At 64.0% G+C, this 19,628-nt stretch overlaps 1 protein-coding gene across 1 annotated transcript in view; it reads left to right on the top strand.

The window, feature by feature from the left end:
- JPH3 (junctophilin 3) overlaps positions 1-19,628 on the top strand; it is a 92,255-nt gene extending 72,627 nt beyond the window's left edge. Inside the window, exons 3-5 of the mRNA XM_047792706.1 lie at positions 14,219-14,343; positions 15,947-16,851; positions 18,270-19,628. Of these exons, the coding sequence (XP_047648662.1) occupies positions 14,219-14,343; positions 15,947-16,851; positions 18,270-18,350 (1,111 nt within the window). The 3' untranslated portion in view covers positions 18,351-19,628. The remainder of the gene's footprint in view (positions 1-14,218; positions 14,344-15,946; positions 16,852-18,269) is intronic.

The following is a 19,628-nucleotide window of genomic DNA, read 5'->3' as shown; positions in this document are numbered from 1 at the left end:
CCCTTCCTGTCCCCAGAGGCCGGTTCCTGGAAGCCCTTGGCCCAGACTGAGCTCGCTCGTTCTCTGCAGGAACAGAAGGGGTGATGAGATCATGGGGGGGGGGGGTCCTGAACAGGCACGGGTGGGGGGGCGGCTATACCGATGCTGGCCTTGCGGGGTCTGCCTGAAAGACCCGGCTCTGCATGGCCTTTGCCTGCACCCGTGCTGTAACTGAGATCGGGGTCACGCCCTCGGGCTCAGCAGTGGAAGCCCCACATGTGTGCTAGGGCCCAGTCCGGCCTCCTGTTGTTTGTTCTGCCAACAAGCACCTGTTGATTCAGCCGTGTGAACAGCACTGGGCTGGGTGCTGGGCTCCGGGGTCTGTCCCCGAGGCCGGGGCCTGTCCCCCGGCCTGATCCTCCCTGCCCTCCTCCGGCGCCTTTGCTGATGCGCTTCCGTCCTCCTTGCCACCTGCTCACTCTTGAGACCGGTGTGTCCTGAGAGCAGCCTCTGTCCCCAGAGGAGGAGAGGATGTCACAGCCTGTTCTCCGGGGGCTGAGAGCCGGGACGGGGTGAGGGGACCGGTGTCCTGTTGGGGGGGGTTGTCCTGCTCCAGCCACTGTCTTGGGTTTGACACTAAGTTCCTGCTCACCGAGCCTTCGTGGGACAGCAGGAACATGGACTCAGAGGAGTATCTGGGACCCTGAGCGCTGCTGAGGGGACAGGGTGTGGGGGGCGGGCGGGAAGGACGTCCCAGGAGCAGTGACCTTGGTCTGAGAGGAAGGGGCCAGTGGGAGTGGGTCCCGCACCTCCCGGAGTCGGGCAGCGTCGCCACCACCAGAGGGGCGGTGGGGTTGGGGCAGGTGGAGTTGTCACCTGGGCCCTCGCCCCAAAAGGGCCACAATGCCCTGTGTCACCATCTTGAGATTCCCGATCCTTCAGATGTGCTGAGTAAGTGAGGCCCAGTGGCACGAGGAGCGGGGTCTTGGCCTTGGCTCACGAGGGGCAGGTTCGCAGCTGCCCCCCTGCCCTCTCCTGGCCCCGCCTCCCTTCGCGGTCCTACCACGTGTCCGGTCTTGCTGGCGAGGGAGCCCACGTCCCGCCCCTGCCCCTGCCCCTGGGCCCTGGAGGGTTGGGCCAGGTGCACGGGGCCGCTGTGAGTGGCCAGGTCACAGGAGTGTGGTGGCCACAGGGGAGGCCGCGTCGATGTTCTGGGCGGCCGTGGAGGCTGGCCGTCCTGGGCCCTGTGCAGAGGTCCTGGACAGACTGCTGCCTTGTAAACTGAATGCAGCTGAGTTATTTCAAAGTGCGGGTCTCGGGCAGGGCATGAAGTAGCCAAATCAAAGAGGACAGGGAGGAGGTCCTATCATGGCTCAGTGGTTAACGAATCTGATGCGCATCCACGAGGACGCAGGTTTGATCCTGGCCCCACTCAGTGGGTTAAGCATCCGGCGTTGCTGTGAGCTGCGGGGTAGGTCGCAGACACGACTCATATCCTGCATTGCTGTGGCCGGGGTGTAGGCCGGCTGCTATAGCTCTGATTTGACCGATATTCTAGAAACCTCCGGCCCTGAAAGAAAGAGGACAGGGACAAGCTTCTAAGTAAACATAGATTCCACCGGCGAGGCCTTTTATGCTGGAGAGAGACAGCCCCCCCAGTCCCCCCCCCGCCAGCCCGGCCCCCACGGCGTCTGGGTGCACAGACAACCCCAGGCAGACACAGTGCTGGCACTGCTGCCTTCCCACTCGCTCAGTGGGTAGGTAGGCTACTCACAGGGCGGCAGCTCGCCTGCTATTCCTGGTGTGCGGGGGCTCGGGGTGTGGGGTGAGGGAGGAGAAGAGGGGGCGCTCGGTCTAAACATAGCCTGCAGCGGGTGGGGGGGTGCGAGAACGAGGGACACATGAAGGTGGGAAATCAACCCTTTAGGGGGCTGGTGTTTCGTGGACGGGCACCTGCGGGTTGCCACGGCAACCGGGATGTGCCCCCATCCCCATGAACAAGGCCAGAGCCTAACAGGGCCTGGTCTGTGGGCTTGCCCGGCTCAGACTGCGGCTGGGCTTCTGGCTGGAACTGGAAAACGTGCCCGCTCTGCCCCCAGCAGGGCTCCACCCGCAGAGGCCTCCGTGTTCTCACCTGGGAAATGGGGTGGGGGGCAGCCTCAGAGTTTCTTTGTGAACGTTCCTGCAAATCAACGAGGAAAAAAACCCACAACCTCTTAACAGTCAAGGGCAAGTTAAAACTGCAAGGGTCTAATACTGTTTCACCTGGAAGGAAAAAATATGAATTGCCACTGAATTGGAAATGTGGGGACAGAGGCAGCCACGCTTCTGAAAACATGCATGGAGGCTGGATTTGTGTGTGAAACACCAAATGCACGAGGATGTCACCCGACCGTGATTTGTAAAAGCAGAAAATGGAGAAGAGCCTGCATGTTCATCAGCAAAGCAGCCGCAGGGTATTTGGACACGAAACCCATTAAAAAGAACAAGCAAGCCCTGTGTTTGCTGGTGTGGAACAATCTCTAAGATGCGGGATTAGGATAAAACAACAGCAGCAAAGGCAAGAGGCAGAACCGCGTGGGGCGAGCTGACATCTGTGTCCAGGGCTGGGTGCGTGTGCCGGCCGGCGACACTCACGCCGTGCAGGGTCCCGCAGGCACGGCAGACCGTATGAAACACTGCTGAGAACTCCTAAGCAGAGATGTTGGTGATGCGTTAAAGGCAAAAACAAATCATAGGAAAACGTATGTTGGGTACGACCCGTTGGTGCCTCAAAAATAAGACAAGCGCGCTCATACGTACAGATTTCTCTGGCTCCGCCGAAAGCAGAGCGTTCTCATGAAGCCTTCCCTGAGCCAGAAGGGTGGAAAGTAAAGAAGCAATTACCCGAGGACACATCTTGCTGTCAGATGCACAAAAAAAGTCCAGATAAAGCCCAGATACTGGCACGGTTCAAAGCTCTGGCGGCTCGATGCTGAGAGGCTGAATGTGGTTCCCTGGCAAGGAGCTTGGCGGGGCCCCTCTCTCTGCAAAACGGTGAATGCTGCTTATTTTCTCCTTTTCTCAAAAAATGAAAATCCTCTTTCCGTTACAGAAAACAGGATGAACGGGGGTCTTCTGTAAAAGCAACGTGGCATAAAGCGAACTTTGGAAAATCGAGGCATCCATGAGTGTAGAAAGAGCTGGAAGGACAGCAGCCAGAATTAGGAGGCGTTATTGCGGGGCGTGGAGGAGATGGGCCAGGCTGGGAAGAGGGAGTTTACATTCATTCTTGCCCGTGCTGATTGAAACTTTTTAAAAAGAACCCATTTTTCTTATATGTGTAAGTATTTTTTCTTTTGTATATTTTTTAAACAGAAAAGATCCAGCCACATTAGCCAGACAGTGGAAGGTGGAGGGTTTGGAACCCACATCTTCAGGATTATTTCCACCGCCTCATTGCCTCCCCGTGAGGACGATGTCCCCGTGCCCCGGGCCTCGTCCAGGTTCCCTAGCAGGTTGCTCGCTCCCCTGCCCCTGGGCCGTTGCATTTGCTGCCTCTTCATCCTGGGACTCTTCGCCTGGCCAGCTCCTCGCCTTTCAGGCCTCGAGGAAGCTGAGTCCACCCCAGAGCATGGGCAGTGCTCCGGTTGTGTCCAGACCAGCCTTCCCATCAGACTGTTGCTTCAGGGCAGGACCCGCTGTGTGCTTTGAGCCCCTGGTGTCCGCAGTTGTCCGGCAGGTGGTCGCACCTGGTCAGTGCACGCGGAGCGGGTGGCAGTGTGAGCCCAGCAGACCTGCTCTCCCGGCAGGTGGCTGGTGGCTGGCGGTGACTGAGCCCTGCTTGGGAGGATGTTTCTGTGTCGAGGCTGAGTTTCCTACCTGCCCCTCGGTTGTTCTCTGTTGTGTTCCAGGAGGCAGGTTTTCTAGAATGTTGTGTATTTTCACTTCACAGCAAAGGGGTTCTTTTAACTCAGAAAGGAACCACAGAACAAAGGGATTTTGGAGGTGGCTCGGGCACCGGCCCTGTGGGAGAGCAGGGAGGAGGCTACAGCGTGGCCCTGCTACCGTGTCACCTGCCCCACCTTTCCACGCACCCCCTGCCCGTCCTCCTCCAGCTGCCCCTTCCAGCGCGGCTGCTCTGGCCTCTGCCCTGCCGCCCTGCATTCCTCCCCGAGAGAAACACTCCAACAAAACAGCAAAAACTGAAAGCAGACTGGCCACCGCCCGGAGGTGGGGAGAGGAGTGGCTGCTAACGGGTACGAGGTTTCTCCGAAGGGGGATGAAAATGTTACAAGATTAGGTTGTGGTGATGTTTGCATGAGTCTAAATGCACTAGAAACCATTGCACTGCAGCCTTAAGTAGGGGAATGTTAGAGGGTGTCCATCAGACCTCGGTAAAGCCGCTTTTTTAAGGAACCTCATCTACACAATATCCACGACCAGGGAAAACTGGGCTGGGTCCTGTCTAGCCCTATCTCAGCAATGCGCACGGGGTTCCTACAGGGTATTCCTCGACCTTCTGGCATTGAGGAAAATAAGGCTCAGAGAGGCATAACCTGTCCTGGCTGAAGCGGCTGGCGGGCGGGGCCTGGGTGCCAACCCTCAGTCCCGTCTCTGCTTCCTGGGTGGTGCCGCCCCGCCTAGGAAGCCCAGAAAGCTCGTCGGAGTCGGCGGGGTGGGGGCGGGCAGGACTGCTGCCTGGGGCGACATCTGGCCTGGGATCGAAGATCCCAGAGAGATGAGGTGTGAATACCTGCAGGAGGTTAAATGCTGGACCCCAGAGAGCTGTCCGGCCGGAACTTCAAACCTTGCCCTTACGTGGAATAAGGTTCTTGGCAGATGGAGTTAAGGTAGGAGCTCAACATGAGGCCGCCCTAACCTAAATCCAGTGAGACTGTCCTTGCAAGAGACAGAAAGACACTGAGACACAGGAAGAGGCCACGGGAGACGGAGGCAGAGATCAGAGCGACGCCGCCCCAGTGGGGACGCAGCGCGGCTGGCCACCCCGAGGGGCGACAGGCTGGGATGGGACCTTCCCAGGGCCCTCGGGGTGGGGGCTCCAGAGCTGGAAGAGGGTAGCTTTCTGTTTTAAGCCTCCCGTTTGGGGTGATTTGTTACTGCAGCCCTGGGACCCTCCCAGACCGCACGGCTGCCCGGGCAGGGTCTCCGTGTTGGGCAAAGGCGCCTCCTGAGAGACCCTCCCCCAGGCCCCAGGCAGCCAGGGCCGTTGCTCATCCCGGCTGGGCTGTGGCGCACTGGCGGCCAGAGGTCCCTTGGTGGCCGGATGTCCCCTGGCGACGGCGTCCTGGTCGCCATCTGTTTCTGTGCTTTGTGAGTCAGCCTCACCTCCCCTTGGCCGGGCCGTTTCCTTCATTCCTTTGACTTTTTCTTCTCTTTCTTTGAAGATTTTTTTAATGGGAGAGAAAATGGGAGGTGGGGAAGATGTGATAGGCACAGAGGCCAGCCGTCATGGTTTGTTCCAGAATGTTCTCCAGCCTCCTGGGCTGCTCCAGTCTTTGAGTTCAGACTGTGTCCGACCAGTTGAAATACCCTTTGCAGGGTGACTGAGGCCCGCCGTACACCCCCATTCCCTGGCTCTGGTTGGAAACCCTGTCACACACCTGCAGCAACGGCTTGACTCGCTTCACACAGTTGGGCTGTGGGTGCAGAGCCTGGGGCCTGGCGCCAGCCCTCTTTGGTGCCCCAGAGCCGCGCAGGAATATTCCGACAGCTAAGGGGTTTGGCAGTCCCGGCTGGACAGAGCCCCTGGGAGGAACGCCGGGACCGGGTGGGCCCTTGGGACAGGCTCTGGCCTTGGGTCACCATGGCCGCTTCCTGGGGAAGGAGGGGCTGCCGGGGAGGATTGCGTTTTAAGCCAGCGGGACTCAGTCTGCCGCAGAATTAAACTCACTTGATGGCTCCCCCGGACCCTCAGCTGTAGGTGCCAGCCCTGCGTGCCGGAGTCGCCCCCCAGGCTGGACCTCCCTCCTCACACTCCGGCCCCTCCCGTGTCCCCGGCCGTAGCCTCATCAGGCTGAGGTGCAGCACCACTGGACACAGGTCCATGTGTGTTAGGTCCCCAGAGGGCTGGTGCAGACTCTGCCCTCCCAACTCAGCAGGCCAGGGTGGGCCTGAGACTCCGTGCCACCTCCTGCCACGGGGTGCTGAGGCTGCAGGTCCGGGGACGTTCTGTGGGTGGCCCACAGGAGCCCTTGACCTCCTCGGCAGGTGCGTCCCCCCCCCCCCCCGTTGGGGTCGGGGTCAGGCCCAGGTGGACCCCCTGTATGGGTCCAGCCCCAGCTTATTTATGAGCGTCAGACCTCGGGCGTGAGCAGCAACCTGTCCAGGAAGCACCCAGCTCGCAGCTTGTCAGCCGATGCTGATGGGCTGGCCCAGAGGCCAGACGCAGAGGGCATCCCGGGCTGTGGCCCCACGCCCTGGGAAGACGGGGAGGGTTGATGACGGAAGTCTCCAGGGCCCCCGAATTTTCCTCTCGTCCTTGCTGTCAGATTCCCGAGGTGCAGCAGCCCCAGGCTGTGCAGAAGGGCTGTGCCCCGATTTGCCAGCAGGGACAGCACTGATGCCTGCTGTGGGCGGAGCCTTTGGCTGTGGGCGGAGCCTTTGGCTGCTGGGCTGGGGAACCCCGAGTCCAGAGGGGACCATCAGGCCCCGGGCGGTGGGTGTGTGAGGCCGGGCGGCAGGTCGGAGCACACGGGGGCGATGCTGGCTCTGTGAAGCGGGCGGTGTGGAATTTGACCCCTGCAGGTGCGCGCCACAGCTCCGCCTCCGTCCTGCGTGGTCAGCGTCCCCAGTGGTCGATGACTCTGGTTGGTGCCTCTCCTGCCGATGATACAGCACAGCTGCCCGTTTCCTGCCCCGTCTCCGCTTTCCTCCGTGGCCGGAAGGTGTGGACAGGAGAGGTGACACGGGGGTGGGGGCGAGGTCCTGGACCGGCAGCGCAGGCAGACAGGGTGACTGAGGCCCTGGTGCTGCCTCTGTTCAACGATGCCAGGAACCTGTGCCTCCCCGACCTGCCCTGCACACCCTGGGCTCTGCCACCGCCCCCCTGGCCCCTGGCTGGTCGCTCCACCCCTCGGGCCCCATTCGTCTGGCCTGCGAGGCAGGGCTTCGCCGAGGCACACAGGGCCTATGGGCGGGGCTCGGGCAGGGCTGAGCGGCTCGCCTGTGGCCCCATCATCCTGGGGGAGCCGCCGTGACAGTGACGGGGGCCGAGTTTCCCTTTATGGACTGTTTATTGGGAGGTGCCATCCGCTGCTGGAAAACAGCCCTTAGCGAGCATCTAGCGACGTGAAGGCCAAGGGTTAATGCACCAGCCCTGCCATGAGAGGAGCCCTGTGCAATGCCCGCCCCTTGCAGCCCCTGACCCGCAAGTCAGGGTCCGATCCATGAGCCTTTGTTCCAGGGAACCGCAGCTCTTGATTCCGCCCTGAAGACGTCCGTCCTTCCCAGGCCCCATGGGGGACGGGGACAGAAACAGGTCTGGCATCGCCTTCCTGCAAGCAGGATGTAGCCTCGCAAACAACAGCAGAAGGGGAGGATTCTGCAGCCAGGGCAGGGGGGCACAGGGCCAGGGCTGCACCAGGGGCTGGGGGGTGGGGGGGGGTGCTGCCCCTGCATCCTGGACAGCATGGCACCTCCCCCAAGTGGGCTGAACAGTGGCCCCAAGAGACACGTCTAACTGGATACTGAATGCAGCCGTACTTGGGAAAACAGTCTTTGCGGATGGCGGTGAGCGAGGGGCCTGGGGTGCAGCCGCCCGGATGGTGGTGGCCTGAGTCCCAGGCAGAGGCCAGGGGACGGGCTGCTGTCCCGCAAAGGCGGCCACGTGAAGACAAGGTTCTAGAGCCACGCGGACGGATCTCAGGCCGTCGTAACGTCCTCCCTCTGTTTTTGAGGTCCAGATGCCATCTGCAGCGTGACCTGCTGGGAAGATGGTGTAAGCTTGAGAGCAGGGGCTTGTCCAGGGCTGTGGGGACAAGTGGGGACGTGGAGCCAGGTCACAGCCCTGGGCATGGGTGGGGCACAGGCTTCTTCCCCGAGCATCCCGGGTGCTCAGCAGGTATTGAATTGAGCCAAGTGAGTGGGCCCCTCCTTGGAGAACCCAGGCTTGTTTTAGCCCTTGGGTCACCAGCACTGGTGACAGCTGGTGCCCAGTGGTTGCGTCCCGTGGGGACCCAGGATGGGACAGCACAGATCTGTCTGGAGGAGTCGGCTCGGTCGGGGAGAAACAAGGAACAGGGCCCAGGGGCGAGGACCAGGGTCTGGGCTGTATGGGGGAGTGTGGGCAAGGCTGGCAGCTGCAAGTCAGGGCCACATGCCCACCTTCTGGGCAGATAGGGAGAGTGGGGGGCGCCTGGGGCAGGCACGCTCGAGTGGGCTGGGCTCCCTGTGTTGTCCCCGAGTGCAGAGGGGGTGATGGCTGGCTCAGAGCAGCAGCAGCCGCAGCGAGGGGGCAGGCTGTGGATGGGGCAGACAGAGGCCCCCCACTTTCCTGCACCCTTTCTCAGAGTGGGGCCCCCAGACACCCCACAGCTTCACCCAGGGGTGCTAGGAGTACAGGTTCCCAGGCCCTGCCCCAGATCGGAGTCAGACACTGGGAGGGGCCACATCATCGGGGTTTTCTCGCTCATGTTCCCCAGTAAAGTCACATTCCCAGGTTCCCAGAGGGACACTCAGTGGAATTGGGGGCACACAGGCAGGTTGGCATCTGCCCCGCCCATCCATCCATCTGTCCACCCGTCTCAGGTGTCTGTGGCCCTGTCTCCGGCAGCCCTGTGGCCATGTGGCTGTGCCCTGCGATGTGAGAGGTGGCGTCCTGGGTCAGGGGAGGCCCTGCCCGCCTTGTCCCCCAGTTGGCGGGAAACGCTGGGTGGCTGAGCTGGTCTGGGAGCTGGGGGTGCACGTCCGACTGACATGCTGTGTGGGGTGGGGGTGAACATGCTGCCGGGCACCCAGGCGGAGCTGCCAGGACCTGGGGGCCCAGAGCTCACCTGCCAGCGGCGCCCTCCGGTGTCCCCAGAGGGGCGGGGCCCCCAGGCGTGTTACCTGGCTGCCGGCCGAGCCCTGCGAGCCGAGCCTCACTTGGCGGAACCTCACGATGCCTTGGGAGGTTTCGTGTCTATTAAATGCAGTTGCCTTGATCTAATTTTATCTTAGGGTAGCTGCAGTGTGTTCTTTTTATATACGTGTGAATGTATATGTGTAAATATACGTATGATGTTGGTGAATTAACGTCCGTGTGTTTTGACTAAGCGAAGCTGGGGAACTAGATCATGGCCCCCTCCAGGGGTGTCTCCGCTGGATCCCTCTGCCGTGTGGATGTTGGGGGGCGGGGGTCCGAGCAGGAACAGCAGCTCCTCCTCTCGGGGAGCCTGCCGTCTAGGGGTGGTCGCAGAAGTTGCTGGATCTGGGGGCGGAGGCTTGGCCGCACCTGTTGGCTTTGAGCTCAAGTCAAGGTCAGGTGTCCGCACCACCAACGGAGGGTGGGGACCCAACTCTCGGCACCCCCAGGGCTCAGGCGCTGCCCTGAAGACACTGCATCCAGCGGGCCCCTGGGAGCAGCTCGACCTCCCCTGGAGAGGCCGGCAGGATGGGCGCGGGTGCTTTTGGTTTTATTTCTGTGGGTTCAGGACAAAGGGGGAGGTGTGTGCTGAGAAAGCTGGGCCTCCATCAGCCTGTGGACAAGTCCCTCGGGGGGCGGGGGCAGGGAGGCGCTGGGGCCTAAGCCGCGTGTCCATCGTGTTACACGCGTGCCATTGGGATGTGTGTGCACAAGTGTGTTGAAATGACGCTGGTTAGCCTGCCCCCTGGGGGATTTAAGTGGAGTTCTAGGGGGTGCTTCCGCGGTAAGTGGTCAGATCACTGCTCTAGACGAGAGGCCATCTGAGCTTCGGTTGCTGCAGCACCCCTGACGGTCCCGCCAGCCTGTCCCGTCGCCCTGCTGCCCGGCCCCTCTGCCCCTGGGTTCCTGCCGCCACATCCCCATGGGGACCGGTCCCACCTCTTTGCCCAGAGCCCCGTCTGGGCTCCGTGACTGCTGAGCTCAGAACAGTAAGTGTCAGGAGTGTGGGGGACCTGCACTGGCAGACGTCAGGGTGTCACGCTCCCCCGGGGGGCGGCAGGGGTGTCAGCCTGAGCCACCCATATCCCCGGACCCGCCCTGGGCGCCCCCAGACTGAAGTGCTGGTCTCTGGGTCATTCCAGCCTCTGCCGTTCGGCCCTGCACTCGCTGTGGCCCCACGTCCTGCCTTGAGGGTTTACGGGAAGCCCCCCATGAAACCTGGAAGCCGGGACACTTGCTCCAGGCCCAGAACCTGGCCAGGCCATCCCTACTCAGCCAAGGGTTTGCCCCTGACCGGCATTAGCTGTCCCCTGCTGGCCGTGGCCCGGGGGAGCCCCCATCCTGGCGCCCGCTCCCCCGCCCCATCCCTCGTGAGCTGAATTGACATGCGGCCCCTTACAGAGACAGCCACTGCCAAGACAGGTGCCGGAGGGGACCGGGAGCCGTGTCCTCAGGCTCGGCCTCCCCAGACCTTCCGTTCGCACAGGCTCCTGGCGTCCACCACTTGGCACAGAGCCCTGACCCGCGTTGACTTCTCGGGGTTTTGTCGTCAGTGACGGGCGCACTGGAGCCCGAGGCCTGGGCCGGGCATCCAAGGGCCTGGAAGGGCCTCAGCGTGGACGTCACCCGCTTTGGGGACACTCCTTCTGGTGACCCATGGTGCTCATTTGCCCGCTGACGACTCCGGGTCCCCAGGAACAGGGGCAGCGCAGTGGGTGGGGCCGGGTGTGTGGGGCACTCGGCTCGGAACCCAGGGGCAGCCCGGGACCGGCCCTGCCGCTCGGCTTGGGGAAGGGCCTGGGTCGTCACGCAGGGGACAAGCGCGGGACAGGCCGCGGCGCTGGGAGGGCCTCGTCGGTGCTGAGGTGTGAGTCAGACCCCCGGGGCTGGGCGCGCAGTGGGAGTGACTGCCCTGGGGACGGGGCTCTGGTGGGGAGGGTGGAAAGGCCCCGGAACTGGACGGATGTGGTGAGCGCACAGCCTGTGACGTGCTGGACACCGCCGAGCCAGGACCTTCCGAGTGGTGGCCCAGGGATGTGCTTCTCCCCGCAGCCAGCTCGGTCGTGCACAAAACGTCCCCAAGAGGCAACTCTGTTGATTGTCTGGGGCTCGGGAGGGGGGCTTTGTTGGGGGAGGGGGGGGGCTCATACAGGGAAAGGGGTCTTTTGGGGTCACGGGAAGCCCTGAAACCGATTGCGGTGACGGCCGTACAGCTCCGTGCAGCGACTAAAACCAATGAATTGCAGGCTTTGGAGGGGCGGGGCGGCTGCTCCGAGCTCGAGTTCAGTAAACTGTCAGCACCAGAACCAGCCCACGGGCCGCGGGAGCAGCCTCGCCACGCAGCTCAGGCCCACGAGCTGGCGCTGGGGAGCTGGGCCCGTGCCGTCGGCAGAGCGCCTCTGGGCTGCTGGCCGTGGCTGGCCCGCGTGTCCGACGACAGCGGCGGACCTGGCCGGGGGAGAAGCGTGCAGAGCACCGAGGACGTGCCTCAGGGCTGCCCTGCGTCCCCGCGCCAGCTGTCTGTGCCAAGCACACCCTGCTGGGGTTGCTCGCCAGGGTCCCAGCCCTGCCGAACGGGCACGGGGTGGGGAGAGGTGCGGGGCGGACTTACCCACTGGACCACACGCAGCCGGATGACCCACCCTCCGTCCTCCCCATCGCCAGCGATGGCCTCCCACTGGCCGGCCCGGGTCTGACTCACTCCCTCGTGTCTGATAGGACGCGGCTGGCCTCCCACTGGGGCCTGGACAGGGAAGTCCATTTCCCGCAGGCTCCCGGCTGTGCCCTCAGGTGGGGAAGCCCCTGGGGAGCCCGGGGACTGCAGCCCTGACGGCAGCTGCTAGAAGGTAGGCAGGAGCCGCGCTGTGTGACCGGCTTGGCCCATGGGGTCCCCGCCTCTCCTCTGCCGTGATTACAGCCGCGGCTCCCAGGGAGTCTCCTAGAAGGGACGCAGCTGCAGCCACACTGAGTCCTTCCCCACTTCCTTCTTTTAAAGACATTTTCTAGAAGTTCCTGTCGTGGCTCAGTGGTTAACGAATCCGACTAGGAACCATGAGGTTCCAGGTTTGATCCCTGGCCTCGCTTGGTGGGCTAAGGATCCAGCGTGGCTGTGGCTGTGGCGTTGGGCGGCGGCCACGGCTCCGATTCTACCCCTGGCCGGGGAACCTCCATATGCTGCAGATGCAGCCCTCAGAAGACAAAAACAAATAAGATACAAGATAAAAACATTTTTTATTATACTTGATTTACAACATTGCGTCAATTTCTGCCGTGCAGCATGGTGACTAGTCATGAATGTGCGTTACGCACACACACGTTCCCTTTCCGTATTTTCCGTCATGTTCTGTCACAAGAGACTGGACAGGGTTCCCTGTGTTGTACGGCAGGACCTCATGGCTTGTGCATCCTGGACGTCAGCTTCATCTCCTGCCCCAACTCCCCGTCCACCCACTCCCTCCCCTGGGCAGCCACGTCTGCCATCTGTTTGTCTTGTGAACAGGTCCATTTGTGCCGAATGTTAGATTCCACCTGGAGGCGACAGCATGTGGTATCTCTCTTTCGGACGGACTTCGCTCAGTACGGGGACCTCTGGGTCCGTCCATGGTGCTGCAACGGCATCGTTTCATTCTCTTTAACGAGAAAGAAATCACATGTGTCCCATGGTGCATGTGTGCCCGTCTTCCGAATCCGGTCCTCTGTTGGTGGACGTGTAGACTGTTTCCATGGTTACTGTGAAGCGTGCTGCAGGGAACGCAGGCGCATGTATCTTTGTGAGTTGTAGTTTTGTCTGGATATATACGCAGGAGTGGGTTTGCTGGATCATGGGGTTAGTACTATTTTTTTGCCTTTTTTGTAGTTTTAGGGCTGCACCTGCAGCATCTGGCAGTTCCCAGGCCAGGGGTCCAACTGGAGCTGCAGCTGCCAGCCTGCACCACAGCCACAGCCACGCAGGATCCCCGCTGTGTCTGTGGCCTGCAGCACAGCTCAGGGCAACGCTGGTCCTTACCCCACTGAGCAAGGCCAGGGACCGAACCCACAGCTCGTGGATGCTAGTCAGGTCCATGAGCCCTGCGCCACCGCGGGAACACCAGGGGTTCCTGTGGGGGACGCAGCTCTGGCAGCAATGCCCTGAACACAGGTTTCTCCTGCCACCGGGGCCTGCTTGCAGGCGATGCTGCGGGTAGAGGAGGCCTGGAGGCCACAAGCGGCTCCCCTTCCTAGCCCCATGTTTGCGGGGGGACGTCTGTGTGGTGTGTGCGCTACCGGTGCATCTCCTTGTAAACACTTCCGGATCAGCACAGGTCCCGGCCGTAGCAAGAACCAGATCCTGGGAGACGCTCTTCAGACTGAGAACACACACGTTCCAGGGAGGTTAAGGGGGGGGGGGGCGCCCGGTCGCCCACGGGGCGGGAGGGTCTCCAGTGGAGCCGTGGCGTGGGAGGGGCACGGGCACAGGGCAGGATGCCCTCCTCTCCGGAGGGTGGCGGTTGTGCCTGGCTTTCCTGGAGGGAGGGCTCCAGGAGGGAGGATGGCAGAGGACCCAGAACCCGCGCTGTCTCGCTTCAGGTGCCCAACGCAGCTGGGGGAGGGGGCCTCGGGCGGGGATGGGAGTTGCTGGACATGGGCGGGAAGGTGGTAACGTGGGTTCGGATTTGGGGGCCCCTCACCCCCCGTAAGTTCTCAGGAAGCCGGCGGGCCGTCTCTGGCGTCTGCCTCCTCCATGCCCTGCGGCTGGGATCGTGCTGGGCAGTGGGACAGGGCCTGGGGAGGAGGGGCCTGGTGGGGCGGCTAGGCTGGGGCCGAACCTAAGTCCCCAGGGCTCCCCGGTGCTGGGAAGGTGGCTTCGCCTCGCAGCTGCTCCTGAGGGCCGGCTCCCCCGCCGCCAAGCCCCCCTTCCTGCTCGGGAGCCACCTCTCACCCTGCTGCTTGGGGGGTGGCCTGCTGCCCCCACGACTGTCATCTCCAGTCAGGCCCACGTGGACTGCGCACCTCTGCCCATCCCGGAGGCTCAGCGGCCCGGCAGCGGCGGGTCTTGGACGGGATGCTCCTCACGGCAGGACCCGCTGCGCCAGGACCTGTGGCCAGAGCAGCTGCCGGGTGCCCAGGCCTGGGGGTCCCAGGGCTCCCGCACCCGCCCCGGCCCCCGTCTTCAGCCTGCCTGTCTCTCCCTCCCAGGACCTCCCACTCCCGGGCCAAGGCTGAGGCAGCCCTCACGGCGGCGCAGAAGGCCCAGGAGGAGGCACGCATCGCCAGGATCACTGCCAGAGAGTTCTCCCCTTCCTTCCAGCACCGGGAAAACGGTGAGTCCACACGGCAGGGCGCCTCCCACGGTGCCCGCCCTCGTGCCCCCCGCCCGAGTCTGTGTGTCACCCTCCTGCTCCCTGGTGAATGTCCAGGAGTCCGTGTGTACTCCTTTGCCCAGGGTTATGCTGGAACTTTCTGTAACTGCTTTGTCCAATGAGGGGGCTGCCTACCACCCAGGAACCACGGCCCGTGGGGCTGGAGCGCCCAGGTGTTGAGTTAGGGTCCCACCAAATCTGGATTTGCCATTAGCACACGCAGGTGTGGTACCCGGAGGGAGGCAGGTGGGGGACAGGAGTGAGCTAGAAGCTCAGGAACGCTGCCCAGATTCAAGACCCTGTCCCTCCTTGAGGGGCAGGCCTGATGGCGGCGGTGGGCTGGAGCAAGGGTTACTGGTCCCCTCCTCGCGTCTGGCCCACTCCCCCAGACCCAGACTCCACAGAGTGAGTGGAAGCCTCTCCAGGTGCTGGAGCCATGGCTCTCAGCCTTGCTGGTAGGGGCCCTGGCCTTTGGGCCAGCCTTGAGTACCCCAGGACCCAAGACAAGGGACAGAGGCACGCGGACTCAGCTGCCAATGTTCCCTCCTCTGCATTTTCAGCCCCTGCTTCCGGGAGCCTCACGTGCTCAGGATCTAATTTTAGCTGATAAACCGCTCCTGTGGGGAGTGCTGGCAGTCAGGGGGCCAGAGCTGAGCCGAAGCGCACCCGTCCCCTTCTGGGGTGTGGCATCCAAGGGCCACTTGGGGCTGACCTCTGGGCTGGCAGGGGACAGATGGCCTCCTGGGAAGGCCTGGGCCCCCCCGCCCCCCAGCAAGCCTCAGCACCCCTAGGGTACAGGAGTCGGGCCCAGAGGACGCCCCACTCTCAGCCAGCAAAGGGGAATGGAGTTGGGGGCCTGGGGTCAGGCCAGACTCCCCGCCAGGGAGGCCAACAGCCCTGCCCCCGGTCCCAGCTGCTGAGCGAGCGCTGGACTCACCCAGCTACACCCTCCAAGGGGCTGGTCCCTCTGCCTGGCACTCGGGGTCTCTCATTTCCGCTGGGGACCCCGTGGGGCTCACCCTGGGTCCTGCCTGTCCTATGGAACAGCTGTGGTGACTGTCCAGAGGGGGCTGCCTCACCCCTCTGTCCAGCTCTGCCCAGCAGGGGGCCTTGGGTTCCCCCATGGGTGCTGCCAACAGCACGGTAGCTCTCTCCTCCTAAAGGGAAGGGCTGGCCCCATACCACGGATGACATGGTCCCCCCCATGGCCAGAGACTAGAGAATAGAGTGGGGCATGAGACCCCCAGAGCAGGGGACCTGACCACCTGCGCTGCCTTTGTCGTTAGGAGGGGCCTGTGGGACTGGAGACCGGCACACTCGGGCCTGGGGTCTGTCCTGCAGCGGGGCCTGCACCGGGGCCGCCGTCCACCCCGTGCATCGTAATCTGGTCATCCTCCACGTGCCCGGGGGGGGGGGGGGGGGGTTGGGGGTCTAGGGAAGGGCGTTAGGGGACAGTGCCCTCCCACTTCCCCGGCCAAGGGTAGCAAGCGCCCCCGTTCCCTGCTGCTCTTGGCTGAGCGTCTGCGTAACCAGCCGCTGTGCCCCCATCTCCTCCCCCGCGAAGGGCTCGAGTACCAGCGGCCGAAGCATCAGCTCTCCAGCGACGACATGGAGGTGACCTCCACCGGGACACCCCTGCAGCAGGAGAGCCCTGAGCTGTACCGCAAGGGCACCACCCCCTCGGACCTGACCCCCGACGACAGCCCCCTGCAGAGCTTCCCCGCCAGCCCCACGGCCACCCCACCACCGGCCCCCGCCGTGCGGAACAAGGTGGCCCACTTCTCCCGGCAGGTCTCGGTGGACGAGGAGCGAGGCGGGGACATCCAGATGCTCCTGGAGGGCCGGGGCGGGGACTGCACCCGCAACAGCTGGGGCGAGGAGAAGGCCGGGAGCTCCAGGGGCGTCCGCAGCAGCGCCCTCCGCAGCGGTCCGCCCGGCGATGACTTCCGCACCCGGGGCTCGGGCCCCAAGCAGCCCGGCAACCCCAAGCCCCGGGAGCGGCGGACGGAGTCCCCCCCCTCGTTCTCCTGGACTTCCCACCACAGGGTGGGCAACCCGGGCCCCGGGGGCACCAAGCTGCTGGAGCTGGACGAGGAGAAGCTGAGCAACTACGAGATGGAGATGAAGCCCCTGCTGAGGATGGACTCATACGCGCAGGAGGCGCACCCCCCGAAGCGACGCTACAGCAAGGGGGGCGCCGGCCGGGGCCCGGGCCCGGGGGAGGACCACCGCGCCGAGGACCGGGGCTTCGGGGCCCAGAGACTGCGGTCCAAGCCCCAGAACAAGGAGCACGCCAGGCCGGCCTTGTGCGGGGAGCCCGCGGTGCAGCGGCTGGGCAGCCTGCGGCGGGGGGACGGGGCCGAGCCCCGGCTGCTGCGCTGGGACTTGACCTTCTCGCCGCCCCAGAGGTCCTCGCCCGCGGCGCTGGAGTCCGACGAGGAGAACGGGGACGAGCTCAAGGCCAGCACGGTGAGTGGGCGCCGGGGTCCCGGGAGCGTCCCCCCCCCCCCCAGCCCTGGCGCCTCCGCAGTAGGAAGCAGTGCCGACAGGGCTCTGACGGGTCCACGCGCAGGCTACACCAGGGGCCGTCCTTCCAGCCCAAGCCCAGGGGGCGAGTGGGGAAGCTCCCCAAAGCACCTGGCAGCATGACCCCAACCCTGGTCAGACCTCCCAGGAGGACTCTACCCTGCCTGCCTCTCTTGGGGTCCTGCTCCCTTCGAGGCGACATGGGCAGAGTTCCAGAGTTCCACCCCAGGGCCTCGCTCCGTCTGGGGACACACTGCAGGGCAGCTTCTGGGCACCAGACCCCCCAGGTCAGCGCTGGGGGTGGGCCTGACTCGTGCTCACCAGGCCCCATGGGGACATTGGCTAGTGCTCAGGTGGGCAGGCCTCGTCTCCAGGGAGACTCGCCTGTGCTCCCCCTCGGAGGGCAGGTGCTCCTGGGGGAAGAGTGAGGGGCTCTTGCACCCTGGAGAGGCCTCCGGGGACCCTTGCCCAGCAGCTCCCTCCACCCAGTGGCAGCAGGAAGGGCCCAGAAAACACCTTCTCAGACGCATAGCCCCTGGGTGAGGCCCATGCCTTCCAGCCTGCCCTGCAGGTGTCCCCCTCGGGCCCTCTGGGGCCTAGCGCCTGCTAGGGGAGAGGCTTCTTGCTGGGTCTCCCTTGCTGTGGGCTGGCTCCTGACGTGCAGCTGCGCTCTCTGAACCCAGGGGCCCAGGGAGCAGCCCTGCCTGCACCTGCTGGGACCTGGGTACCAGCTCCATCCCAGAAGCCTGCGTGCACGCCTGTGTGTGCATGTGCTTATTTCAGGAGGCTGAGTGGTGGGCAGGGCGGGAGACGCAGGAAGGGTTCTATATTTAGCCCACTGAGCCAGGGTGGCGCTTGCTCTGAAACAAAGCTGCTGCAGGCAGTGGCGCGCGTGTGCGGCCGGCTCGAGCTCCTGCAGCAGCCACCCCTCATCTTTGTCCAGCACAGGGGCCTGGCCCCAGCACCGCAGAGAGTTCAGGGGCAGCCGGTGGAGGGTGGGCTTCGTGGCCCCAGGGGGGGGGCAGGGCTGGGCCACTCCCCACAGGCGGCAGGAGCCAGAGCAGCACGGCTGTGGGAAGGCACTCCCGACACCAGGTCTGGGGCCTCAGGCAGGACTGGGGGCCATGCTGGCTGGCCCACGTCTTTCGGCCCCGTTGTGCAGGGCTGAGCCAGAAATGCGGGGGGCGGGGGGGGCGGCACTGAGGTTTTCAGCGCCCCTGGCCTCCAGGCGCAGCTCCGGGGCCTCTTCCTCAGCGCGCCAGAGTTGGACTCGGGGTTCAGGCCCTGCCCCGCGCCCCGCCCCCGCCCCGGGAGCCCCGCGGTGGCCGCCGGCTCAGCGGCGCGCCGTGGCTCTGTTGCAGGGCTCCGCGCCTATCCTGGTCGCCATGGTGATCCTGCTCAACATCGGAGTCGCCATCCTGTTCATTAACTTCTTCATCTGACGGGACTGCCGCGTGAGCAGCACGCCGGTGTACAGGGACGCTCGAAGCAGGAGGACGCAGCCACGCCCGAGGCTCGGACGGCCCGACGACGACGACTCCGGGTCTTTCCACAGGACCACACGGAGGGGTGTTACTCACAGTTTGCCTTTTTTTCTGGGTCATGTTTTCGGATTTTAGCCAGAACTCTCTGCTTGGGTAACGCTCTGCTGTGTGGCACGGCAGGAGGAGGCCCGCACGCCGACCCTCCAGCTTGCCGCGGAGAGAAAAGGATCCCAGCAAACCACCGGCACCAAGTCCTCACGGTGGTCAGCGTCCCCCCCCCCCCCCCGGGACGTGGATGAGGAGGAGCCGGGGCAGAGCCCTGGGGGTCCCCGCTGCGCCAGGCGCAGGCGCGGCCTTTCCTCGGCTCCGGAGGCGCGGTGCCAGGCCCGGGTGAGGCGGGAGGGCCCCCTCCCCAGCTGGCCGCGGCCTGGGCCCTCTTCTGTCCCTGTCTGTGCTGTGTCCCTCGGGAAGCAGAGCCCTGCTGTCTCTCCTCCCGGGACGGGGTCACAGCCCTGCCCTCTCACTGCCCCACAGCTTTCCTCACTGAGTCCTAAAGTCAGGTCCTCACTGTCCCCACTGTCTCCCCCTCCCCTCAGACCCCCGGGGGCCCCGGGAGCGCCCTCACCTGCACAGGCTGGTGAGGGGCTGGGCCCCAGCACGTGGCCTCCTGCACGTAGGATGCAGGAGGCGCCCAGGCTCCCGTGACCCTGTCGGACGCCTGAGGCAGCAGTGGCCCCTGTGACGTCCCCTTCTGTCACTGAGCCATGGGTTTGCACTCTTTCGTCCTGTGCCTGCCTCGACCTCCGACTCCTCCCAGAGGCCTCATCCATTCAGACTCCGGAGCTGGCCTGGTCCCAGGACAGGCATGCGGTGGAGACCCGGTGGCTTGAAAACTCCCGAGCAGTCACGACACGCCCCTCTCCCCCCAGATATGCAACGTACCTAGGTTCAGTCGGCAGAACCAGGCTTCCGGGGTCTGTGCTCTGCTGGCGCGGTTCCGCCCACCAGACGAAAGACGAGGTCCTCGACGGTGGGGCGGCCAGGGTCCCGGCGCGTGGCTGGGCAGCAGCGCACGGGCCGCACGCAGGCCTGGGACGGTCCTGGCCGCCACCGGGGACTCTGCCTTGCTTTGCTTCCGTTCAGCTGTCTCTCTGCTGCCTTTCAAGCAGCCTTCTTTACTACACTGCACTGGATTGCTATATTTTTAACCAGAAATAAACGAAAGATTAGAGCATG

The sequence above is a fragment of the Phacochoerus africanus genome, chromosome 8 (assembly GCF_016906955.1).
Source record: "Phacochoerus africanus isolate WHEZ1 chromosome 8, ROS_Pafr_v1, whole genome shotgun sequence".
NCBI classification, from domain to species: domain Eukaryota; kingdom Metazoa; phylum Chordata; class Mammalia; order Artiodactyla; family Suidae; genus Phacochoerus; species Phacochoerus africanus.
This window is presented reverse-complemented; position numbering and strand designations above follow the sequence as displayed.